The following is a 27,226-nucleotide window of genomic DNA, read 5'->3' as shown; positions in this document are numbered from 1 at the left end:
AATCCTTCCCGGTTAGGCACTGGTGCTCAGAAAGGATGCTGGATGCCAAACGAGCAGAGAGACCCAATGTGCAGCATTCAGACATGTGCTGTGCTCAGCACTCTGACTCGCAGGCTCTAAGCAACCCAGTGGGCAAGTTTCCTCTTTAAGTCTCTCATCTAATTCTTTCCATGAACTGTACAGAAGGCCTAAATGCCTCACTTAAGTTATCTGGATCAACCGGCTGAGACTAGGTGCCTCATTTCTATGCATCACTTCTTTGAAGGTGTTTGAAGAGCCATTCTGTATTTTGGTCATTAAATGCAGATGTATACATATGATAGGAGGTATATATGTACATATACATAATGATGCCAATTGGCATCATGAGCCTGAGAAAAAGTTCTGTTGATGTGGACGTCTTTAATTTCAGTGCTGGATTATGAATATCTTCAGCTCACCAGAACACTTTAATTAAACTCTGTTAAAGACTTTTGCTGCAATAATGTAAATTATCTTACAGATTTTGCTGTCTCAGCTGCTTAGAAATGGATTACATAGTTCTTCACAACTAGGCTGTGATTCACAAGCCAAGCCAAAACTTCCCTCCAGAACTGGGAGTATGATTTTTTTTTCCTCATTTTCTTGTATATCTAATGAAAGTTTGCACAACACACACTTCAATATCTTGTGAGAGCTCCAAGATATAATGCAAAAGAAAAGACAATAGTTGGAAGACATTAGAAATCATGGGGTATTGAAAGGGATGTTTCACTCAGTGGAAATGTAGTCTAGTTATATTATGAGGCTAAGGAGTTTCCCTTTATTTTGTTATCCAGGCTGACAATCCATCTAAGTGCATTGGCCTAATAAGCAATAAAAAAAATCCTGAATAGAATGGCTGAGAATTTGAAATTCAATTCTATGGGAAATTCTAGCATTTAAAATTTATTTTTTATTTCTAAAAGGAAATTCACAGTCTTGAAATTTCACAAGTATTCTGGGGAAAAAAACTACTGGGAAATTGAAACAGATCAAGAAATGTTATACATGCACAAATTGAGCTACAGTATAATATGACTAATAGAATATAAAAACTCAAATAAAGAATAACAAAACAAATTCAAAATGAAACACATTAATTTTGCAAAAAGAAATCTTATCACGATTAGTGAAATATTTAGCAGTCCTTGTTTTAACTTTTTTTAAAAAACTTGTCAGAATAAATATGATTCCATAAGAGATTTGGCCTTTTGTAACACTGAAACATTGACCATCCTTACTCATAGAGGAGAGTGATCTGAGACATCATGTGGTACACAGAGCTAGAAAGATGGAACAATCAAGCCTGATTCCCTTTAAATTTGCAGGAATACCGAGTGTGACACCTACCTGTTCTGTTCTTGAATGCTTCATAGATCTTTGATAGAGTATTTTCCTACATTAATTTTCATATTCTAATTTAAGATTTGTAACTTCTTAGTTTTCAAGATTATTTTTGCTTGTCATTCAAAAAGACTAACAATTGATCCTTACCATTTCAAAAATAATGTTGTAATTCAGTAATGTTACATGGCATGAAATAATACAAATAGCAATCTTTCTTTCTTAACTGATAAGGTATTTCACTAAATCAGCAAATTTCATTTAATAGTATAATTGTAAGGTATTGTCAATCACCATTTCCAGAAACAAGCTTCATTCATACAAGAATGAAGGTCTGGATCTATTAAAAGATGCCTGTATCTCGGTACTCTTTTATATATATTTTTATATATATGTTTCACTTATATAGCCACAGGTTTAACTCCGTTAACAGTAGTGCATTATAAAATGTGTATTTTAGGAGAATTAGGTACCTGAGTAAGCAGCCTGCCTAGCTTATTACAAGATTGTTCTGCCTATTCACTGTACCCATTTCTAAATATGTTCAAAGGCAATAAATAGGAAACAGTCAAAGGAAGGCATTTATTTTTCACTTTGTGTCTGGCCTAATGTACTTTCAGTGTTGCCCTGCAGAATGGGAAAGCTGGAAGCATTTAAGCCGTAAAGTAGCATAAATTCAGATAGGAGAATGACTCCTCTCAGGGGAAAGAGATGTGGATTTGAACCTTCTCCTGTCCCAGACAGAAAGAGGCAAGGAACAACCAGAGACTACGCAAATATTTTAAGCATGGAATTCTTTTTAAAGGTAGGACAACAGAAGAATGTAGTAAGAGGCTGTTGCCATGGTGTGAAACCCAGTTCAGGATCTGTGTGCACTGAGAGCTCAGGTCGCAGCGGGTAGGACCAGTCAGGAGATGTGAAGATTTTACCCAGATGGGTTTATGTATGTACTAGACATCAAACTTTACAAGGATTAACACACTACAGCAGTGAGACAGTTTTCCTGGTAAAAACATAAACTGGCTGCAAAAAAGGCTGCAGCAGCTAAGCAGGTGTTTGAAAACTACTGAAGTCCCTTTGCAGAGGTAGCTCTGAGTTACGTGGCCAAAGTGTGCAGGAGGCATGCAGCTGAGGGAGGAAGACCATACATATGTGTGTTTTAATCTATGAAAGGGCACAAGAATTAGGAATTCTCTTTAATCATCTTTGCCTAATGCTGCATTTTGAAAGTTGAATATCAAAGTGACAGTTTTAATATACCAGATAATATATTTAATCCATATAAACATCACTAACAATGTGCTTACCTGATCGTATGAGTTTATCTTCCCTGAGGCAACCACTGCTACATAACAGGGTGTTGGTCTATTCCTTACTTAATCCCACCATCGAAGTAAATGTTGTTAGATTTAAATGAAATCTCCCTGCATTAAAGGAAATTATATTTCACTGCCTTTATGTACTTTAGTTCCACCCTCACCTTGTCTGTGTCTTAATTTTCTATTATAATTTTAGTCATCAATCTTGTCAAGTACTCTACATATGCAGTTTTAGCATTAAAGTCATCTTCAAAACATCAAATTTATGGAAAGATTTATGAAATCTTACATCATGTAATTTGTCCCCAAAATAGCGGTTTCCGATTAGCATGTTCAGACCCATCTGGATTTCTCAATGCTGCAGTGCAATAATAACCAAACCAAGCAGAAGTGGAGAGCACAAAATATCTATCCATACTGAATTAGAAAATGAAACAGTTTTATCAAATTTAATAAGTACTGAAATGTGTAGAGTTAACTGTTGTAAAAGGCACATTGATATCATGGAAAAAATATCTTTTATAAGTTGTTATAGTCACTGTAGAACCTTTTTACACAATTGCCAAAGCAAGGAAGGACATAGATGATGAGTTAAGAAAAATTTTAATGGATTAACTTTAATGAGAAAAGTGAGACAATTTCTTAGATTGTGCTACCGACTCTGTTTATCACTACCCACATAATATTGCATGATGATTTATGTTTGCTTTCATGAAGATCTATAATTTTAAAATAATAATTAAAAAAAAAGAAACACTGTAAATTTGAAGAAAATTGCCTGTGCACTACAACAACCTCAGTGCCTACACAAAATCAAATATTTTCTGGAAATCATTTTTATTGCCCCCAGCTAGTAGACAAATACCACCTTAATCTTCTCATACCATTCTTTCTATGAATATACATATATGAGATGAAATAAGGTGAAACTTTTTGCTGCCAGCTGCTGTCTAATTTACCTCAAGATGGAATAAATCAGATAAGATTCCTCTGATTTTTTTTTCTTTAGTTTGGAGCCTAGAATATAACTATTAATAGGAGAATGTGCAAATGTTAAGAACACTGGATCAGTTATTTTTCTGTCAGAAGCTGGCTGACTCGACTTCCATAAAAGCACACAGTATTTATCAGTGGCATTCTGGATAATACTTGCATTTAAGTATTAGCTGTAATCTTCTCTTTCTTCTTTATTACATGTAATTATAGATATCTTTTTTATAACTGCTGTTCTCTTTCATATCTACATTTAAGGCTATATTTACCATGTCTGAAGTACAGATTTCTGGCTTGTCTTTGTTTCATTCCTAGCTAATATCAGTAGTTTTATTTCTTTAAGATATTTATGCCTTAATTCAGGTAGTTTTATACAACTTCTGTGTTATTCAGTTTCTGATTCAATTCTATCTATTTCATACTATGCATGAAAAATAATTTAAAAGCATGAACTGCTTATAAGCAAAAGTGTTGTGATGCTGACATTTTAGATTTTAATTTATTAATTTTGAATTTATTAATTTCAACTTAATCCTTTGGGTGGAAGTTGGCAGCAATAGCTTAAGCAGCATTTGTTCAAAGTCTTTAAGCATTAAGCACGTATCAGATATCTTAGGTTTTAGAATATTTCTGTAAAGATGTGTATATTTTTAGAAATTTGCTAAAGAACACCTTGTTATGAGCATTCTGCTATCCAATATTATTTTATTCTCTAGTAAGCAAAAATATTCATTATTATAATTACATTTCTCATAAAAATAAATTATTTGTGCAATCACTTAACTTTGTAGAGATTTTTCACAATGGAAAATACTGACTTTTCACCATCCATGACATTTGTGATTTGTTCTGCCAGAGTTTTCACTAAAGGTTTTTGGAGATGTTTGTTTTATCCTCAGATGCTGCAAGCAGCCCTTGAAAAGGATATAAATAATCACTTCTAGTCATACAAATAGATTTTTATTTCTACTTTACAATGTCTTACAGTTTGTATAGCCAGGATATCTGGCCACTTCCTTTTGCATTGCAGCAAGAGGCACGGTTCATTTTTATGGCCAACACTCCATATAGAGTTAATTCACAATTAAAAACAGAGTTGTCACCTCTAAACATTTATGATCTATGTAGATAGTTTTCTCAGTCTTGCTCTTTTTCCAGAAATCAAGTGACAGAACATCCTGCCCCTATCTGAAAAAAAAGGGGAACTCATACTCCACCTTCATTTTGCGCTCTGCTAGGCTGTTGCTCTTGAGTCGCCTGCATGCCAGGAGCACAAGTACACGAGCCAGAACTCTCCCTTCCGCACTCCGGTGATGAGAGAAAGACCATGACAAGTATCATTTCTGGTAAGTACATCACTCATTAGTTCTTTTGCTTCCCCTTTTTCTATCTTTTCATTGAGTTTTGGTTCACTTTTCCATATTATTTGGGAACATCGCTGCATCATTCTTCTGACCAGATGGTAACCTATAGTACATTACAAATGCAGCACTTCCAGGTTTTTCACATGAGACAATTGTGGAAGTTCTCTGACTTCCCTAAAACTTACATATAACAATCACGTTGCACAATAAAATACTTCGCCCCCCACCATGTCAAAAAATAAACCCTCTATAAGTGTACTTGTTTTACTGAAAGATCCTCTTAATTGACTTTAATAGTATTGTGCTCAAACTGATGTACCCAGACAGAGACTGTGTGTAGACAGAAAAAGGAAGGAGCTGAAAATGTAGCTTGGAAGAGAACGATCTCTGTCAGACCCTATGTAAGGACACCTTGAATGGCTTATTGCTAATTCATTGTTTTTCAAAGTTAGGATTAAGCTTTTCTGTTTTTTTTTTTTTTTTTTAAGATTCTTACTTTGTAAAAAGTTAAAACAGTCAAAAACATATTCCATCTCTCTTCAACTGAGTGTTGGTCAAAGAAAACAAATAACGGTAATATTTATCAAATAAAGATATATAAGAATCTGGCATTTCAACAAATATCATAAATCATGAGTTTTACCTAGGTGGTTATACCCCTTTAGAGACCGGTGGAGAACTTGCAGTTACACAAGACTCTGTAGTTCTCGGAAACATGAGACACTTTGCTGGGTGGCTGCTCTGATTTTAGTTGATTGCACTAGCCTTTTAAAGAAGGCTTTTACAATTTCAGTGTAAGCAAATAACAATTTCTTTCCGAAAGTATAGATATGTGCATTGCTCAAGCTGATAATCAAATGAATAGGATAGACAGTCCTTTATGTAGTGTGTTGTCAAATTGCCAAATTTGCAAGAGGCATGGGAGGGGTTCACATATTTTTGTTATGTTTTTATTGCCAGCTGCCATACTGCTATAGTGTTTAAAGACAGTGCCAAATGCTGGGTTTTAAAGGTTCTCCTGTAATTACATCAGATAGAGAGAGGACAGGTCATACTTTAACACTGAATCCTTCCTTATTCATTTAGAGCCTGACTCTAAGTTGAGAAGTTTAAAACCTCGCAGAACAGCCTTCTGGCAAGGCCCCTGCTGCCCTGGCAGTATACAGTTGGGCTCACGTTCTCATTCGCTCAGGAGCCTATAAATTTTAAAATGTATTATTGGTTCTCAGGCATGGAATTATCCCCATATTCCTGAGGTTGTATAGTGACTTTTAAAAAGTAAGTTAAATAATAATACTCGCATTCTCATTGTGCACCATATTAACGTAATTGCTTTGAGTTTGTTAGCTTTGCTTTGTTTCTTTAAAAAGTGCAAGTATCAAAAGTGAAATGCTAACAGCTTACTGTTCCACAGGTATTTGGCCTGTCTGACGGACAATGGATTTACAAAATTACCACTGTCCCATGGAAGATACAGGCTGTGGTAGCGGTGACCATAAGGGCAGGGTTTTGAGCAAGGAAAAAGTGTGCTAGAAGGCCTCTCTGAACAGGTATCCATCCACGCCTGGACTCCTAAATCCCCTTATCCTTAGCTTCCTAGGCAGCTATTTCCTGCCACCCCCTTCACTCGATATTTTCTACCGATCTCTCACCCAAAACCTTTCTTTGAGACACAGCAGACATTTCCACTATCTTCCTGTCACTTCAGCATAGTAATTTAGCTAAGCCTTAGCACTTCTTCTATCATATCAATGAAAGGCAATCTAAAAACTAGTCACCTCTCTTATCTCTCATTTACTGTAACATCCTTCTCACATGCTCTGCCAAATACTTTCACAAAAACTGTATACTTTCTAAGCATTCTTAACAAATCAGGATACTGCACAGTACAAGTTTCTCATTCGCTTTTCGAATGTCTCCAGTGAATCCACTTTTCCACTTTATAAAGCAAAGTGATCTAGTCTTCACTTTATGATCCTCCTTAAGTTACTAAACCAAAACTTTGTATTCTCATATACTATTACAACTTTGACATCCCTTTCTAGCCTGTCTATATTACTAGCTTCAATTACCCATATCTCATATTTTCTAAAAAATACTTTATTTTTTCTTCTGTCTTGCCTGCTGTGCTTGAAGAGATCTTTATACAAAGGTCTGCAAAGCTGTTTTACTGCCTTCCTCCAAATTCCTCCTCGGAAGTATTGACATCTTGACCTTCTTGTACTCTTCTTTGATATATCCTATTGTATTCTTTTATTGTCCACAAACACAGTATTTTTTTTGTGCATGTAATATGGTTATCCTGGATAGGCAAGATATTTCTGCCACTGACCTAGTATGGGCTGATACGATGTTGTGCAGTAAAAATGCCTTTTGGCAAATCTCTGAACCTGGTATTTATTCAGTTCCTCGACATCTCTGACAGCCAGTATATCTGTCTTGAATTATTTTATATACATAGTTAGGTACAATATCTGAAATAAAACACAGCTGCAGAACCTATTCTTCTTATGCGGTAATTGCTGCCTAAGTTGCTGTATAACAGCAAGATCATAGAGAATTCACTTTATGAAAAAACTCTGGGACATGGGAAATAAGCGGCTTATACTTGCTGAACATTTAGATTTCTTGTTAAGGAAGGCTTGGGAACACCATTTTAGGTATGTGACCTGAAACTTGCCTTTTAACTGTCCCACATCAAGTTAGACATTTGAGGCATTTGTCTAGCTTCATTCTCCACCTTTTCTTCTCAATAGAAGTCACGAAAATAAACTAGACTGCATACCAAAGTACACATGATGTGGTACTGTATCTGAACCCCCTCCTAAATTCATTGCTTGATAATCCATTCACTGGATTGTCTAGTTTTAATAGCAACTTGAACAGTAGATTGTATATTATAAAGCAACAATAACAGAAATGAGGCATGGGCTGTTTTTTGCAAAACTGCCATTGAATAAATAAGGAGATAGGTGTCTGAGAGAGATAATATTCCTGCTTCCTTTTTAAAAATGGATTAAAACCACATGAGAGTCTCTTCATGTTTTGACGGCAATGATGTGCTCAATGTGGAACATTGGAGCACAAGCCATGGGCCATAGAGAAGAATAAATATAAGTGAAAGGAGGAAAGGGAAGAGGAAGCACCACAGCAGTGAAAGGAAAGCAAAAAGACATTTTATCGCTAATTAAAACATGTATCAAACAGTAAAGTGAAATCAAATTCTGCACACAAATAATATACAAACATTGTATTCTGCATTGCACTGTTAGCAGAAGGGATGAAAGGTTTAATCTGAATGGCATCAGCCTCTAAGACAAGATTTAGTATTACTGATATTTTTAAATTTGAATGGAAAGTGCAGATTAACTACATGGAATTACTCAGCCCTCAAAGCACCCAAAACAAATATTCAGGGAGTCATTTAATATCTTTTCATGACTGTGATTTCAGATAATAGTCCTCTGTAACAGTAAGGAGTCTAGATAACATATTATATAGCAGATCCATAGACCAAGTATTAATGTACCTTTTGGTTAAGAAAAATCATGAAAGCGATATGATTTTGGTTTGACTTTACCATTAAATAATGCAACACGATTTTAAACTAATTCACATTTTTTTAAAATAATATTTCAGCTTCTCTCGCACAGAAATAAGACATCCAGTGCCAACACTTCTGCTTTTGTAAGCCAGCCTCATAGAAGGATGGATCCATTATAGTATGTTATTGCCCACTGTGACAGCTCCCAACTTCTCTTAAGCAGAGATTATCTGAACAGATGGACCACTGAAACTATCAAAGGTGGAATTCCTCATGTTTCTATGTTCTTACAAGAAAATTGAAGACAAGGTTCAAAAAACTTCCAATCTATGAGTCACAGTGAAAAAACTTTTAGAACTACCAACCCAAGTTTCAGTGAGAAGACTAAGAAGAGATGCTAACTCTGGATCTTTAACAATGCAATTGTTTATAAATAGCTTTTTCCTATGGGCAACATTTATCTTTCATGCAGCTGGTCATATTACAAAGGTGGTAGTAAATGACTATGCTGCAACAAAGTTCTTTAGAGTAACTGTGGTGAGCTAGTAGCAAAGCCAGTACAGTTTGAAGGAGCAGAGCATGTGCATCCTTTACAGCTGAGTGATCTCTGCTGGCTGCAGTAGTAAATCACAGAGCCATATTTCTACTATTGCTTACTCTATCTGGAGGATTGGCATATGCTGTTCTTCTAGCTAGGAACAGTATCTCTAATTTCACATGTATTTTGTCAAGATTTTGGGGTATCAACGTGGAACCCTTTTTTGCCTTCTTGCACAAGTATGTATAATGAATTCTTTCTGTTAGTGAACAAAGTCAGAGTTAGAAACCTTAGGCAAATTTATTAAACCAACAATTTCATCCTATGACATCCAGGACTATATTCAACCTAGCTGTTCTTTGGGACTCAGACTTATAAGATTTGTTTTACGTAAAGAGCACATGCACTCAAATCTTAAAACATTACAGCATCTCTGAAGAGTCCAGCTCGTGCTTAATATTCATGCAGAGCTATCAATAATTCAGAAAACAATTGCCAAAGGTCACTCAGACTACAGCCATTTGAAAACATGCAGGCTGCTGACAGATCATCTCCTTTGCATAGCACTTTGAAAAAAGATATTAATTCATTATGAATATTAAGATCTTAGCGGCTAATGATTGTGACTTGGTCAAAGGCTGAGGAGGCAGTCGTTATCAGGGTTGGCATTAGGGTGAAACGCTTCACTTTAATGTTGTTGTTAGAGTCCTGTGTGGTAACCCTGTTCTCATGATGTGCCTTTGACCAGGCCCTGTATTTGTCTCTCAGCAAATTAGGGAAGCTGGCTCAGCTGGTTGGGAGAGACTGCCATTAGGCATGGCAGTTTAGACGGCATAAATTTCCCAGCTGCAAAGCAGTCTGGAGCCCTCACAGAAAGACAGGTACCATATTCAAACAATTCACTAATCCCAGAGGCCAGCTCTGGCTGCTTTTATGAAGTACCATGAATCATGATCTTTAGGAAAAATGAATGGCTGCTTTCCAATTTAGCAGCTGGATTATATTAGTTCACATTTTTAAGGACAAAGGTTATAACAACAAGATCTTGTGTTACTCAATTTTCTCAATTAGGTAATGTAGTTACCTTAATGGTTTTGTAACAGTTTGTTGGTACTAGAATAATATAATTTGCTCCTTCTAGGTAATACAAAAGAAGGGAATTCCATGTATGAAGGCAGCGTAAAAGAAAACACAGCTGTGAGGAGAGAAGAAATAAAAAAGGCATAGGATTGCTGTCACTGGGAAACGAAGTAAAACTACAACAGACAATAATGATAAGGTGAAGCCTGAGTGAGAGTATTTTAGGGCCTTGAAAGCACAAGCAAATAGTTTAAACCTGATACCCTGAGCAAAAGTAGACAGACTCCAGCAGAAAAGTGTGTGTTTTAACACACACATGCACATACATGCATTTACAGCTGTATTACAGAGATTAGGACCGGAATGATGGGGTTTTTTCCCTTCTGCCCAGTGCTCCATAGCATTGTATTTTCTATGTGATAGCATTTGTGAGTCTCCAGTGAAGATAAGTGAACAACCAAATTGCTTTCAGTTTTTAGATCATTAAGGTTGTATTGTACAATGCTGTGTGTCACTTAGTATTGATAAACTTACTTTGAGTTGTATCTGATTAGCATTATATGACAAAACGTGCCTTGTACGCTGTAAAAGTGGTTAACATTTTCTAAGGCACAAGCTATCTTTCCGACTGACCCGAAATTTTCTAGAAAGCAGCCGGGCTGGCGGGTCTAACGCCCCTGATGCTTAATGACTGTTTGCTCGGATTCCACCCCTTGCGGGGAGGGAAGGCAGAGGGGGGGCTGGAGGGACATTTCGCAGGGCTGTCTGTGGGAGCAGGCTCCCTGCCTGCCTCTGCGGAGCTGCCCCCGCAGCCCGCCGGGCCGCCGCTGCCCTCGGCCGAGAAGCCTGGGGAGGGGGCGGCGGGGCCCTCGGTCGCCGGGGCTCAGCCGGGAACAGGCTTTGGCCGGGCACGACCTCCTCCTCCTCCCCCTCCCCGCTGCTTCCCCCCGCCCTCGGGCAGCTCTTGGCGACCGCGGGCGCCCGGTCACACGGGAGAGGAGCGGCGGGGGATGAGCCTCGGCAGCAGCTCCGGCAGGAGGAGGAGGAGGAGGAGGAGGAGGAGGAGGAGGGGAGAGGGAGGGAGGGAAGGAGGGAAGGAGGGAGGGAGGGAGGGAGCCCGAGCGCAGGTGACACGGCGCGAGGGTGCTGCGAGGCGGCCCGGGCAGAGCAGGCGGCGGCGCCGCGCCATGCACGTCAATGGCAAGGTGGCGCTGGTCACCGGGGCGGCGCAGGGCATCGGCCGGGCCTTCGTCCAGGCGCTGCTGGACAAGGGCGCCAAGGTAAAGCCTCCCCTTCCCCTGCGCGGCCCCGCGCGGCCCCGGGCCGGGGGCGCCGCCGGGGCCGCCGCTGAGCGCCGCGTCCCGCCGCGCAGGTGGCCCTGCTGGACCGCAACCCCGAGGCCGGCCGGGAGAGCAAGGCGGCCCTGGACGGGCAGTTTGAGGCGCAGCGGACCGTCTTCATCCAGTGCGACGTTACGGACCAGGAGCAGCTGAAAGGTAAGGAGGAGAGTGGCAGCGCTGCGCGCTGGCTCAGCGTGCGGCGACCTGAAGCAGCCCGGGCTGCTGCACCAGCGCTGTGCGGTTAAGGTTTCTGGAGGAGAGCCTGCTCCGAGCGCTCCTGACAGTGACTCGAAAAGGGTTTGTTTCTGAACCTGCAGATGTGAGATGTTATTGCCAGCATGTGTGTATTTCACTGTGTTACTTGGCGTGTTGTAAAAAAGAAAAAAAAAAGCCCCAAAGAAGTTATTTCCCCTGAGTGCTGTGTGATCGTTTTGCGTGAAAGCCTCTTCGGAAGATAATTTTTATTTTATGAGTAATATGCTTTAACGTACAGACTTGCTTTTTATGAGGCTCTGGTGCGGACTGCAGGCTGCATCGCTCCTCACGGGGGTGATAAGTTCTGCCCCCCCGTGCAGCATGCTGGCTTGCAGTGTGCACTGCTGCAGCCGAAAGAAGAAACGGCAGAAGATGGGACGCTGCTACAGCACCCTGTTAAATACGGCTTGGGAACGCTTCACGCACATTTCGTAGCTACAGGCAGCAAGGGGCTTCTGTCACGGGTAATTGGCATATGTGTCCTGTTCCCTAGTGAGTTTCTGTAGTATCTTGTAATTGTGGGGGAGCCTTCATAATATTTCGTAAGAGCCACATCTTTTCATGAAAGTTTCGTTATTAAGGGATACATTCGTAGCTAATGAGTCAGATTCAGATTCTGACATCACTTTTGCTAGTGCCCTTTCGCCAGAATTGTTCACGTCAGGCTAGAAGTGAACATTTAGTTTTGCTTTTATTCGCTGCACTTCACCTGCTGCTTTCTCAACAGCAGTGATTGAACATATTCATTCCTCTTTCACAAAACATACAGCCAGTCCAGAATTCAGCGATATTGTTCACTGCTCTGGGCTAGCGTGAGTGTGCCTAATCCCAATTTTTTACGTTAACTGTTAGTAAGAGAGGTAAGGTTTTAAACTTGCAATCTCAAGATCTTCAGGTCAGCAAATAATTTTCTGTCAGCTAGGTCGATTACTGCCTTTTCCTCTAAGTCAGAAGAGTTACCCAGGAGCACAGAAAAGCATCTTAGGGGTAGGAAGTATGTGCCGCCGCACGGGTGTTACCCCAGAGTGCTCTCTCCCACCTCCCAGGTTTCCTTGTCTCTGTAGGGCAAGGCCAGTGTAACTGGAGTGAGCAGGATGGGCCAGGGAGGGAGGCTTCGGAGCCGGTTAGTGAGCAAAGAGCAATCCGAACGGGATGGGAATCACAGCAAGGAGAAACAGCAAGAATTGTAGCCGGTTGCTTGTACTTGCTCTATGCCTGTGGCAGGTTTCATAACATTAACTTGTAACCACAATTTATAAACCTTGGAAGAGGTGTGTGTGTGGGGGGGGGGGGGTTTACTGTTTCCTTCTACTATTTTTTCCAGTTGGAATTTCCAGCCATTGCCTAAGAAACCCACATTAATTTCACTCCTGGTCTTCTAAGTTCCTAGTGGACACATCAAGTCCTGTACTTGTTTGTTGGGCCCAAGCTCTTGTGCTCACATCAAGCTCCCCTGATTTTCCTGTAGGTCTTTCCAAATAGAACAAGTTGCAGTACTGGAACCAGTATATGTAGGTACATAATGCTCACGGCTAGAAGACTGACTCTTCCATCTACATTCATGCCTGTGCTTTTTTCTCTGGTGGCTCTCTCACATATCCCCTCCCCCCCAAGGATCTTCTATATTGACCCACTTTTGAAAAATCACCATACATTGATTTTTACTTTCCACGAACATTTAGGAAGCTCACTTATGACTGGTATTTATGCCTACCATCTACTGTTTTTCTTACCTCTCCTTTAAAATGGATCCTCTTCTTCATTTTAATGGTCAGCATTCTGTATGATTGCTTTTATTTTTTGCAGTTCTGTGAGTGCTAAGTAACTAGTGTGCAATGTAAACAAAGAATTATTCTGCTTTCAAAAGATGAAGAACAAGTCAGTTTACACTGATGTGCTGGTGACAATGCTGATTAAGAAGCTAAGATTAAGACACTAAGATTTTTTAGTGTATGGACAGGTAACAGATGGGATCACTGTAGCCAGATAAACTTTTACTAGAAATATTCCAAATCATCCTCTACTTTAACATAGATATGCAAACAGTTGAAAAGTATTTGGTTATATTCTCAGTGTGTGAGCTAGAAAACTACAATTAATCAAGACTATCTGTAAACTTAATAAACAAGTAATTAGGACAGACCATTTGTCAAAAGTATTATTATTGATGGGATGTTTGAAGGCAAAAGATTTTTGAATGATAGGCATTAAGAATGAGGCTGATGAAAGACAATATATTGAGAAGGTTGAAAGAGAATCAGAGAGCCACTTTCCAAAATTAGGATGAAGGACCCAAAAAGCATTTTTTTGTAACCATTGAAACTAAGCTAAACTGATTAGTTCTGCTCGTAATAAAGTCAAAGGTATTCACGTGCCATTGCTGGTACAGGATCAGAAGGATGAGGAAAAGCAAAGCGATTCAAGAGTTTGGTTCAGGAACCAGACAATAAACTAGCAACAAATGTAACAAAAAACAGGAAAGGCAGAAAGCTAATATAAGAGGTTTTAAAAATATTAAAAATATTCCGGTAGAGAATAATAACATTAGAAAATCTGTAGAACAGGCAGCTAGACAAAGAAAACCTTTTCCATCAGGTGCCTAGCTCTTGTTCTGGTGCCAAGATGATGATTTTGACGCACTCAGAGCATTCAGGCACAGCAAAGGCTGCAGCAGTACTGGCCATCTGGTGCAAGAACAAACTTTTGTAAGCCCCTGCAACTGCTGCAAAAAAGGTAGATTTCTCAAAGCTGCTGCTGTCCTCCTGAATAACACTAATTGCCAAAGACCGAAGAACAGAGGATTCAGGTTCCTGGGACCACCTTTCAGTAAAGTGGCTTCATTAAAGTCTGTCACATCAAGCATACTTCCAGTATACCTGAAATACTCTAGATTTTTGGTCAGTCACCAAATTATGTATTTTAAAACAATATTTGTGTGCATATGTGTGTGTTTGTGTGTCTATTTGGTTCTTGGTTTGCATAATAATAAACACTTAGTGATGATGAACTGTGTTTGGAAGGAAGAACACACAAGCTATATATATATAAAACAGATACAGGCATATATATACACACACACACACATATATACATACGTTTCAGATAATGTCAGCAATCATGGGAAAACTTAGTCTGGATTGGACATCTGGAGGTCATCTCAGCCAACTACCCCCTCTAAGCAGGGCCAACTTAGATGAGTATGCTCATCACTATGATGTCATTGTGCTTTTCCATACTTATCTTTTGTCATAGTTCAAACTCTGTCACCTGGGAGAACACAATGTCACTTGGAAGATCGCTCATTTCTTTCCATCAACAAATATTTGAATTTGAGAAACACATTATTAAGTTATCTGAGAAGTAGGATGCATGGTAATTTATTCATAAATGGATAAAATTAATTGAGAAGTATGACAAATTATTTGTAGTTAAAAGATTCATACTGTTTGTATTAGTTACATCACTGAATAAGAATTACATTCTTAAAATAAGTTGCACTCAGACTCAAACAAGAAAATCGTTCTGAATATATAAAGCTTTTATTTTATTTTGGATTTAAAATAGATGAGAGCAAATCTGGAGTTTATTGAATATATCAAACTGGTTCAAGAACAAGTTATAAATGCTTAATCTGTATAATGAGGGTGCCAAACATTCTCTCTAATACCACAGTATGTATGGATACTAAGAACATTCATAATAGGATTGTTATCAGGCCCTATAAAACTGGATGAAAAGATTACTATGGTATCTTAATCCCTTCAGTTTGCCTGAATATGTTTAATATTGGTGAATGGCTAGATAAAGAATGTAATTATGCCTTGCTCATTAGTGGTTAAGAAAGCAGTGACGACATTTTTGTAGAGTAACAAGTATGCATTACATTTATTTTCAGTAAGTGCTAAGGAATTTCATCCTTGGATTTTACTATAGGTGCTTTCGAAAAAGTAATTGAACATTTCGGAAGGCTGGATATTGTGGTTAATAATGCTGGAGTGAATAATGAAAAGGACTGGGAAAGCACTATACAAATTAACTTGGTAAGCATTATCCGTTTTCAAATGTTCATACTTTAGTAATTAATGCCAGAATACACTTAAGTCAAGAGGCCATGGATTGTACAGATTGAGCATATGACAGAACATTAATTATTAGATCATGAAGTACAGCTATTTTAAAACATAACTACATAACTGCATATGTACTAACCAATAGAAGTGTGTGTGGTGAATCTTTTAAATTTTCTATCCAAGTCATACAGCACTATGTAAAGGTGCTCAGGCTAACACCAGACAACACTCTCTTGCTACAAAGCACAACAAAATCCATGTAGGTCTAATAATTTGGTCCCCGAAGCAGTAAAGCCGCATCTATATGAGGCCAGTGTGCTTATACAAAAGTTTCAGAATATTTTAGCTACTTGTGAGACTCAGCTAGCTTCTACTAGAGAAATATGTTGCCCGCCATTGGTATTACAAGAAAAACTGTTCAACCAAGAGCTCCATGTTTTCTTCTCTAATGAAGTAAGCATAAGTCTGAGTTTTTAATATAGGCCATTTCAGCAATATCACTGACTGAAACACGTATCTTAAGAGCACTTACCAGCTAAAACCCAATACATGCAACAGGTCCGTAAAATTTATTTAGAAACAAGACTATTACCAGTTGTTTGATATTGTCTGGCCATCCCTACAGTGAAGTCTCATTCTTCTCATTGGAAAGAACATATATAAGTGAGTCCTCAGTATCTGTTTTTCAGTTGAAAAGTTTTTCTCTTCAGTCTGCTTGTCTGGGAGATCTAAATTCCAAAGGAAAGACCTACTGCTTAGCTGATAAAACTCTGACTAGCTCCTATTCTGCCACATATGAAATTCTAATAGAAGGGTTGGGGTTCAGCAAGTCTCTCCTATGACCATACTTACAAAACGTTATAATCTAGATCTGCAAAGAAAAGTAGCGAAAGAAAGCTTGGAAAAGTGCAATGTGGAGTTTGATTCCAGTCAGTCATTTGGAATGTGTCAACCCAACAACAGAGCTCAGAATAAGAAGACTAAAAGTTTATATTTGTGTCAAAAGCTTTATGGACAAAGGTACCTGAGTAGAGGCCTCAGGGGGAGAGGTTAAATGGAAGCCTGACATGAAAGGAGAATTCGAATTTTCTCCTGGGACAAGAAGTAAATTCTGTCTGGTACTTTAGAATGAAAAGGGAATCACTGCTCCACTCTTTGATTTCTCTCTTGATGCAATGTTACACATTTTTTTCACTACATGGTGTAGAGATAATTCTTAATCAGGGACTACCCTACACAGTTGACAATATCAGCAATACAAATGCATCTGTAGGCTAGCTTGGGTATCAACAGGAGCTATATGGATCCTGAAGTAAGATTTCTGAAGAACATTCTCTGCACTTAAAATAGGAAATAAATTGTGTCCTAACTGAAGTATTTCTGTAACTTTCATTTCAATAATATTTTTCATTCAAATTTGAAAGGTACTGTCAGCTTCATTGAAGTCCAAACCTGTAAAAACAAAGTCCTTTGCGATGAAAGTCTTTGAATTGCAGCGTGTCCATGAAAACAAACAAAAAACAGAAAAAACAGAACAAGTAACACAGGCTGTATGTGAGACAAGTTATAGAAAATTAATTGGAAAACTATATATAAAAAAAACATAGATTTAATAACACTTTTTCTTGATCTTCCAAGTCTATCCAAGATCTAGTTTGCTCTTGGAAGGGACTAAACTGAGACCACAGGTTAAGAGTCCTGTAATAAGAGGAACATACTTGTTCATTTTCCTTTGCCTTTCTTTTACATCTTCATTAAGATTTAGTTATACATGTTTGTTCATCCATCTTTCATTTCATAAATATTCTCGCAAATTAAACATCAGGATGTTTCACTTTGTGAACTGACAGAGGTATGACACCATGCAATTTGAATACGTATTGCCACAGATAACTTGAATTTGAAAGACAACTTTGTGTTCCTAATGTTTTTTTCCTCTTTATTTCTGTGCCTGAAGTTAATTTAGAATGCAAGTTATTGTAGTTAGCTATCCACCTTTCAAATTTGCAAGCACAGATAGTTAGGCACAACTGGAAAAACTGGGGTCCATGTGAGAAATATTTGTCTGAGATTCACTTATAAATTTAGCTCAAAGAATGAAGACATTGCTGATCAGCAAGTCTTGAAGATATTTCATCCCCAGGTAAATATCCTAACTTACAGAGTCATGCCCAAGCAATTTTTAAATGCCAAGAGCTTCAAACAGGAGGCATTGAAAACTTCCTTCTCCTATTCTTTTTGTCTTATTGCCAGTAATTGGGCACCAGGACACAGGTGTGAGTTTGAACCATCTCAGGTAACAGAAAAACTAGAATCCAGATCTTCGAAGTCTATGTGCATAGCTATTGAGGTACTGCCCCTAAAAATAAAAAGGGGAAGATATTACCATAAATAATAATCCGTACAATATTGTATAGGTGAGACCACCTTAACTGTACTAATGACTCAATTCATAGTTGAAAGTTGAATAAATACATCAATTCATGCAGGTAGCTGTGGAATGAGCATATATAGGATGAACAAGAATAGCCATGTGGGTTAAATCAAGGACACTCTAGTATCTAAATACCTTTGCTTATCTTTTAATTTGAATATTTTTTTACTGCATATAATTGGATGAGTTGGTTACCTAGCTTCTTTCCATAGGGTATTTCTTTCTAGTTATAGTAATTTCCATGAACCAGTATATAAACATTTTATGCTTCCTGCTAATTAACAATGGAACAATAACATTTGCTACATAAAATATGTTGTACTGGTCAGTCCCATAAAATATTTTTTGCTTCTTGTAGAGAAAGGAACAAAATATGTATGAAGTATGTAATTTTAAAAATGTTTCTGTATCCCCAGAGTAGGACATATAGATACTCTTTGTATTATCTCTAAGAATAGGAATAAGTTCTGCAGCCACACATTTTGATACATGAGATGCAAGCATTTTCTAGTTAAAAAAGAGACAACTCTGCATGCCATTCTTCGTCTTAGTGATATTATTTATATACTGATACCACAAATATTCCCTGCCCCAGTTTAAAGTACAAAGTACAAAAGTAGAGCAGTACAGAGCAAGATAAATCAGAACAAACACATATGGGGTGTGTTCTTTATGGCTACAACAGTCCACAGAACCGGTTGGTCTTCAGGAACTATTTTTAAAGGAGTGCAAGGAAGTTCCCCAAGAGTGTTTCTTGAGAAACTGTGAGTAACAGAAATGAAAAAGTGAATGAAGAGTGGGACATAATTTAGAAGGAAAAAGCAGGAATAAAACACAGTTCCTACTCGTATCTATTACAAATGCCTGAGGAGGAGAAAAGACAGGTTGATAAAGATAGAGGAAAAGGAGAAAAAAAAGAAAAGAGTAGCAAACACTGAAAAGAGATTCCTGTAGCAACACATTCTGCAATTTAGCTATATTGTTTGCAGCACAATATCTACCTTTTCATTACTTCATTAATATTTATATTAACTTTTTAGTTAAGTATACCAGCAGTGCCATCCCTTCCTCACCACAAACCTCCAAAGGTGATAGTGCTGCCTGGTAAATACCACCTTGATCAATGATTTGTTCAATTGCTGATTCCTGTACAGATGTAAACTCTTGTTATTATGATATATAAAGACCTTGGCAACTATTTAGGAATTCTGTTTTTTTAAGTGGATATTACTGGTTTAATTTCAACAATCCACATACGTGCGCGCGCACACACACACACAACAGCATGAACACGACACATGTTTTGATCGAGTTGTATCTACAGCCCCTCTAGTATGACAAGAACAGTGTTTCTGACATTCAACTTCACAAGAACTTATGCTTAAGAAGTCCAGAAATTTTTGTAATCTTTCTTTCATGAAATCTCAAAAAAAAAAAAAAAAAAAAAAAGGAAGCTGGATTTCAATTGGCCTTGAACATAAAAAATTTGCTTCCTTAATTTTATCTTATGTTGATGATGTAGGCTTCCTGGAACAGAGAGTGGCCGCTATAACTACAATATCTTGCCTCTTTACAAATACATTTAGAACATTTTATACTAAGTGAATCCAAAAATTTACTTGGATATCCCTTTTTCATGCTTGAATTGGAGATTTCTGAAGACAGAGATAAGTCATGTTATAGAGTTAAAATGTAACAGTACTTCTGTTACATATGCTTACCTTTCTAAATATTACTGGAATTAAAAGTGCAGAAGCACTTTACATAACATTTTGGCTATCTTATTGTTTTCTTATGCCAAAAAAAAAATATTTTGTAGATATACTGATTCCCTAAATGGAACTAACTAGATTCATGCAAGAATTTGACAGCAAAATCACAATTACGTTCCATTTAGGTGATGATTTTTCACACTTTAACTAATATCTTTATTCTGGCAAAACTTTCAAGTGTAGGCTATAACTTGGGGATGCCACAAAATCCATCATACAGGATCCAGTTATTTAAGTGTTGCTCTGCTTAGCATCACAGATCCATCTAATTTATTTCAGAATCTAAGTGTGTACCTCTATAAAAAATGAAGGTTTAGTTTTAGCAAAAAAGGGGATAATTTTGATTTAGCCTTTGGGAGAAGTACAGTACAACTGTTAAAACTACAGTACAGCACAACAATACAACTATCAAAATATGTGCTGTATAAATAGTATTGCTAAATTGGATTGTCCAATGAGAAGTTTTGTCTGTCCACGATATATCTTAAGGCTGGTTGACATTATCTTTGAATAAATATCTAGCCCTAACCTCAAAATATTATGTATGTATACTGATACACAAATTTAGTCCAGAAAGATCAAATTCATAAGCCTCCAAAAATCTTGAAAGCATTCTGCTAGAAAAACAGTAACCATTCATTAATATGTAGGGAGATGCCTTTTTATTTGTTATGCATATCTAATACTAACTTGTTTATCTATTTTGGGGGGAGAAGAATTGGTTCTCTTTTCTATTACTACTTTGCTTAGTCTTATATGACCAACAAGACATATAATGTTATTGTATTGTAATAACAAATTCTTCTGAAAACCATGTCAGAAAATTATTTCATTTTTACACCAAGTATGATGTGTCTATTTTTTCCCAACATTCTTCAATCTTAGTAAAAATAGAAAAAAACGGGTGTTTAGATAGAAATGGCAAAAAGTAAGAAAGCTGACACCCTACCTCTTTCAGGATTCAGAAGGGCTGGTTTCTAAAATAAAATATCTAGTGGAGTTCTTATTCTTCTTCAATCTCTTCTCTGCATTTTAATGATAGCCCCAACCCCACCCCCCCCCCCCCAAAAAAAATAAAGGCCAAAGGCTCATCAGCAAAAACACCAAATGCCTGAAGTCAGTCAGAGAGAAGCAAACTTCAAATATATGTATAAAATTTGTTCAGGCCTGTGACCATCTCATCCTTACTAGGCAAAATGTGGCAGTACCCAGCAATTAAGTGTTTTGAATTTTTTCATTGGTTTGAATGATTTATTTATGCAAACAACAAGGGTAGCAAATTCCTGTGAATTCAGAATAGTCAATTTCTGAAGTGAAGTCTGCCTCCTTCTGGGCTTGGCCCTGCCAAATCCTTAGATTTGTGCTGCAGAGAGAAGAATGCAACAGTGTCTATTCAGTTTTTGATACCTGAGCTACAGAAAAATGAAATACTTTCCTCAGCTGTCTTGTGTTCTTCAGCTGAAAGTACTGTATTGAAAATACTGTAGCTAAGAAGCACTAGTTGATAGCATACTATTTAGTGCATCTGTTACACCAATACGTAAGTAATTTAAGGTGAGATCTGTTTATTGATAAATAGTAAAGCTGTTACAGTCAAGGAACAGAAAAAGTAAACCTTCAACCTTGGAGTGTTCTGTCTAAAATGAATTCCATTGGGAGGGTGGGAAAAAAGGAAACATAAGTGCAGTGGTGGCCTTTTTAAAGATGCAGGGAAACGGAACACTTCGGAGCTCAAGAGGATCGATAAGAATACGTAAAGAAGACGACATACTACCAGGGACCGACAATATTGTAGGAAACATTACTGATGTCAGAACAGGCATCAGTAAATCAGAAGATGGGAAAGTAGCTAGAAAGCATAGCATTATTGTGCAGATGTCTGAGTGATCAGACTACTGTATTTTCCTTGCGTTTGTTTTAACAAATCTAAAATGAAGATGAATGAAGCCCAATTCAACTGTCCAAAAAATAAAAGCAGAACCTAAGTAAGTTGAACAATTGAGAGAACTCACATTACTCCAGTTATTGGGCAAGGCGGGGAAAGGGACTTGTGCAACACATCAGACACAAAAATTTAAGCTTAGGCAGTGAATTTGAGACTAAAGCATTCATGACAAACTGCTTTTTTTTTCAGATATATTGTGAAAGAATGGGTAGAGGGGTAAACATTTCCCGAGAAAAGATTTTTTAACATCTAGACGGTCTTTGAGGATATTCACAAGGAGACATTTAGGGAAATGATGGAATATTAGCCAATTTTGAGAATTTACATCCTCAAAGATCTATGTACTCAGCTAGCATTTGCTGTGATAAATAGCGTAAGAAATGATAGCTGTCTTACTCCATTTGCTTACTCTGTGTTGCTCATTTCCTGGGTCATAAGGAGCTGGTAAAGAAGGGTGTATTAAAAATGTCATGTGCAAATGAGAACGTACATTGGAAGAAACATGAATACCTTGCATAGTTCAGTATAGCTCATAGCTGAAAAATACTTCCAACAACTACCAAACCTTGGAAATCCAATTGGTTTGTTCAACAATAAGGAAATATTTATCAGTACTGTTTCAACAGGCTACTTAGGCAAACTTCAGAAATGATTCATTTCTTTTATTTAGGGATAAAGACTTAATACTACCGAAGACAAGGATGGCCGACTGTGAAAAGCCAGACAGGGATCTCTTTGGAGTATGGTACAGCCGCCTTCTGGTCCATACACCTGCCTTTCCTTTCCCTGTGTGCCAGGACAGATGACAAGAACCTGGCTTTCATGCCAAAATAATGTGGCTAGGACACATACCTGGATCCAGCAGCTGGGAAGTACCATCAGGTCCCACAGTATAGACAGAGGCAATGATGCCAAGCACTGTTTCTTAATGCTGCCAACACAACTGCTAAAAGTGGAGCCTTTAAAATAACAACACAAAACAAAACAAAACACAGTGCTATCTGTAGAAGATTAAATGGCATAGGCAACCAGTTTAGCAAGCTTGCATTCTCAGGTATCCAGAAATACACCAGCTCTGCTGTTCAATGTCTTAGTTGCTTATTCCTTCAGAATAATTCAATGTCAGAAAGTGGACCAAGTGCCTAGGTAGAGACATGGCCACTGAAAAGTGAGAAGCACCACTTATCTTGAAATCAATGGCATAAGGATCAACCCCCTAAGTGGATAAAGAAGCCTGTAAGGCCTAAATATAATAATTTCTGCTATTCACATTGCATAATGAAGCATGCAGATTTACCTTAATTTCGTGGTAAGCCAATGATGATCTTAGCTTACAGCTTCTAATGCATGTTTACAGTAACTGATGTTGAAGTACAATGAGAGGTAAATTTCTCTGACCGAAGAAAAATAATTAAGCCCAGCTACCCAAATTGCAATACTAATCCTAGGTCCTTGAGGAACACGTAGGGAAAAAAGTAAGGAAAACTGCACAGTAGATACTAAAGCATAGTATTTCACTCCTATACTGTACAAGAGCTACTGATCTCTAGCAAACGATCAAATCCTACTATACATTCCTTCCTTCTTTCCACCTCTCCCTTGCTAAGCTTCTTGGTTTCCATAGTTTGGGCTGGAAAATACAGCCTGAAAATTGATTTAACAGAGTAAGTAAACCAGTCTATACATAGGAATGCCAATGGCCTTGCACACTTGCTGCAACCTGTCTGCTTCCTAGGAAGTCTGTGTTAATGACAAGATCAGTCCCACCTCTCTGACCAACAGCGAAATGCTAAAATTTTCCAGAGATCTCACTAGCAGGACTTGGTGTCAGACTTTTAAAGTGTGTCCTGGGTAGTTTATGAATAGCTCAAAGTACTTCAAAATGTTTCCTTCCAGATAGTCATCTATCTGCAACATCACAATATGAAAGTCAAATGATCTTGGGTCAGATTCCAGCCCTGTGCTGGAATGCTTTATGAAACTGCAAATCCATTGCTCTTTCTTTCTTTTTGTTCAGTGTCTGTGGCATATAGGCCTAGAATTGTTTAACTTCGAAACCTATGCAAAATGTCAGGACAGATTAGTGATTACCATTTTGTCCTCTCAAAGGAATGCATAGTGCCTTATCACTTTGGCAACAACAGACTAGTCCTCTCCAGCACTGAATGCAGACATAATTCCTCAGCATAGAATAGCAGCATTCCTAAGGAGAAAGCAGAGGTATCAAACCTCTGGAGGTGGTAGGGGAAACTTTATTAAATGACTATAGGAAACTATGGTAATTAAAACACTTGTCTTGAAACACAAGAGAAGAAGCACTGCATACTAAATTATTCAAAAGCAATTGTAATTTGCAAAGGACAATGACTAATGATGTTTTGGAAGTCATCTCTGCTAAAGGATATGCATTTTTTCATTTATAGATCAAGCTAAGAATGTTACAATGATAGACACAAGGTATGTAAAACTGAACTACAGGTGGCATGTTAGAATACAAGAACATTATACAGCACTGACTAGATAGGTTGCTAAAGCCAGAACAAACTGCATTAGGTCTTTATTGAAGACTTAGAGTCTTATTAGAGTCAGTTTCAATATATGTTTTTGTGGAGACAATACAATTAAAACAATGCAGCTGTAGGAGGCATAGAAACGATGAGAAGCTCAGATTTTATAACTTTTGTTTTTGATTTTGACTCTGATACCTAAATTGCCAATCAATATGTTAAATAGAATCACTGGTTGTTGACAGGACGATTCCAAGAGCAACCGAAAATGTTTTGAATATTTGCACAACTACTTTACAAACTTGTACTATGCAGTGGGATATAGGGGTTTGTTTTTATTACTGTATGGTGCTCCAGAATGTCTTATTTCCTCTAATCCGGATCTGTAACTTGGGGAAGCTAATACTAGGAAATGTTCCCATGTTCACCATTATAACTTCACTGGAAGGAAGTCTAAACTTTCTACTGGCAGTTATAGTGAGACTGGCGTTCCTGGGAGCATACTCAGATCTTTAATGCACGTTAACAAGCTGTCCTTATTATTTTCAATAGTAAAACATTGTATTTTGATAAGAAAACAGACATCAGTAGCACTAAGATCACAGGTTTTTTGACAGCTAGGGTAACAACCATTTAGACTAGTTTCAGATTCTAATACCAGTCTTCAGTAGCCATGAGCAAAAAGCTAGGTTAGAGTCAGCTTTCCAAATTTTTCATTTCACCTGCATTTAATTGCATGTTTGACTGCTTTCCTACTCTTTGTTCTTGACGTTTTTATGGAGAACATTCATGCAGCTGAATGCAGTTGTAAATAAAGTAACTGTAAAAAGTCTCTCCTGAAAGGCAACATGCTTTCTTGTACAAAGTTATTCTTGCAGCATCCTTTGCCATAAAAGAAGACTCAGACTTTTTTAAAATTAGAAAATTTTAAATGTTGACTTCCCCAAAATTGCTAATTGCAAAAGATAAACTATGAATTAGCATTTGTTAAGAGCATAGGATTAAGCTACTATTCTCAAAAGTATACGCAAAGAATTATCCAACCTGAAGACACCTTTGGTTTCACCCCCAACACATTCCCACTTTTGTCACTCCTTCAGAAGTTTACTGAAAGACATGTTGCTCATATTTTTCTGGGCTGCAAAACTCATCATTCTTTGGCTGTCTTACTTTCTATCATGCATTTTTATGGTATAGTGAAATAAGAGCTGAGAAGATTTCTTCTGGAATTCAACCAGAATATTCTGTCTGACACTAGCAGATAGGAATTCAGACTCATATTTCATGTGAGAGAAGGCCTCAGGCTTAATTTACGCACTTGCAAAGATGGATTTCATAACAAAAACAAAAAAAATGCTATTGTTCTTGAAAGTATATGCATTTCCTTGAAAAACCTCTTTCTCATTTCTGTTTGGCACCCAGCCTACTTCAGTTTATCTCAGCTGGATCCACAGGCTGTACTGGAAAGTGGTATTAAGACTTAAAAGTAGTACATCTTGTATGACTTGTACTACAGTAAGTTCAGATACTGTTGTTCTTTAGAGGACTATTGAGAGAACTTTCTTTCCTGGATTCGAGGAATTTTGGCAAGACAGAGGAAGACCTGTCAAAAATACCCTTCATCCTGAGTCCCACCTCATAGGTCTGCAGACAGCCAGGTTCCTGTCACCCTGCATATCCTGTGCAGGGTTTATCTCCAGAGTAATTCTTCATGTTATCCGCCCAAACATCAGAAGTAGCCAGGTTACCCCAGACGAGCCACACTTGTGGAGAAGTTTTGCCTAAAGATGACAGCAAGTGTAAGAGCACTAATGGAATGAAAGTCAGCCTTAATTCAGAAGACAGCTTCTTGCAAAACCTACATAAAGCAGAATACTGCCCCAAACTCCTTGAAGAAACACTAATGGAATTAATGTGGTCTAGAGAGAAAAAGGAACAGCACTGTAGTTTTGATAGAAGAGTCAAGCTACCCACTTTTCCTTGTCTTACAATCGTGGTTTGGCCAAAGACTCATCTAGCTCTATTATCGCTTTGATTTAGATAGCTGGAGGAAGAGAAAAATCCTCTGGGAACCCCAAGCTGCTTCCTTCTGCCACTGATTTATTTCCTCTAATCCTAAGTGGAATTCTCTTTGTCTATACAGCAGGCTGAGCCACTGCTCCAGGGCATCATAGGACCCGCAGCTGCTATTCATAGCTCTTCATTAACCCCTTCCTTTCTAAAATGTCTTGTCACCTGTCACAACCTGTCACATGTAAAAAAAAAAACAAAAACAAACTAACTAAAAATCCCACAACCCAACCACCCTTAATTCCAAGTCTAACTTCAGCTGAGCTGCCAATGGGTTTATCTTCAGAATAAATGTACCTTACAGCAACACTAGTGGGCATTAATGATCTTGTTTTCCAGTAAAAATTTTGAAATTTATATGCAACAAGCAACATTAAACAGTTCTAGACATTACATTTTAATGACTCTACTACTTTACAGGATGTGAGAGAGGAATCCAGTATAATTCAGGATTTTGTAAAGCCACTGGAGACAGTTTTTTGGAATGTTTCTGTTAAATCATTTAATCAATAACGTTCTTTTGGTATTAATCAAAACTTTTTTAAAAGCACATAACTTATGACAGAACTCCCCAGAAGAAAAACATAAAACAAAAAATCTTTTCAATGGGAATTTTTTGTTTAAGAAAAG

At 37.8% G+C, this 27,226-nt stretch overlaps 1 protein-coding gene and 1 long non-coding RNA gene across 2 annotated transcripts in view; both read left to right on the top strand.

Annotated features, from left to right (window-relative positions):
• Positions 1-4,913: 4,913 nt before the first annotated feature.
• Positions 4,914-9,163, top strand: LOC112986092 (uncharacterized). Its single transcript, XR_010389033.1, has 3 exons — positions 4,914-5,023; positions 6,456-6,591; positions 8,681-9,163. It is a non-coding gene; the product is annotated as an uncharacterized LOC112986092 (long non-coding RNA).
• Positions 9,164-11,295: 2,132 nt separating this feature from the next.
• HPGD (15-hydroxyprostaglandin dehydrogenase) overlaps positions 11,296-27,226 on the top strand; it is a 30,018-nt gene continuing 14,087 nt past the window's right edge. Inside the window, exons 1-3 of the mRNA XM_026105165.2 lie at positions 11,296-11,483; positions 11,576-11,699; positions 15,732-15,838. Of these exons, the coding sequence (XP_025960950.1) occupies positions 11,391-11,483; positions 11,576-11,699; positions 15,732-15,838 (324 nt within the window). The 5' untranslated portion in view covers positions 11,296-11,390. The remainder of the gene's footprint in view (positions 11,484-11,575; positions 11,700-15,731; positions 15,839-27,226) is intronic.

This window comes from Dromaius novaehollandiae, chromosome 4 (assembly GCF_036370855.1).
Source record: "Dromaius novaehollandiae isolate bDroNov1 chromosome 4, bDroNov1.hap1, whole genome shotgun sequence".
In the NCBI taxonomy this organism is placed as follows: Eukaryota; Metazoa; Chordata; class Aves; order Casuariiformes; family Dromaiidae; genus Dromaius; species Dromaius novaehollandiae.
Note: the sequence above shows the minus strand (reverse complement) of the source record. Positions and strands in the feature narration are given on the sequence as shown.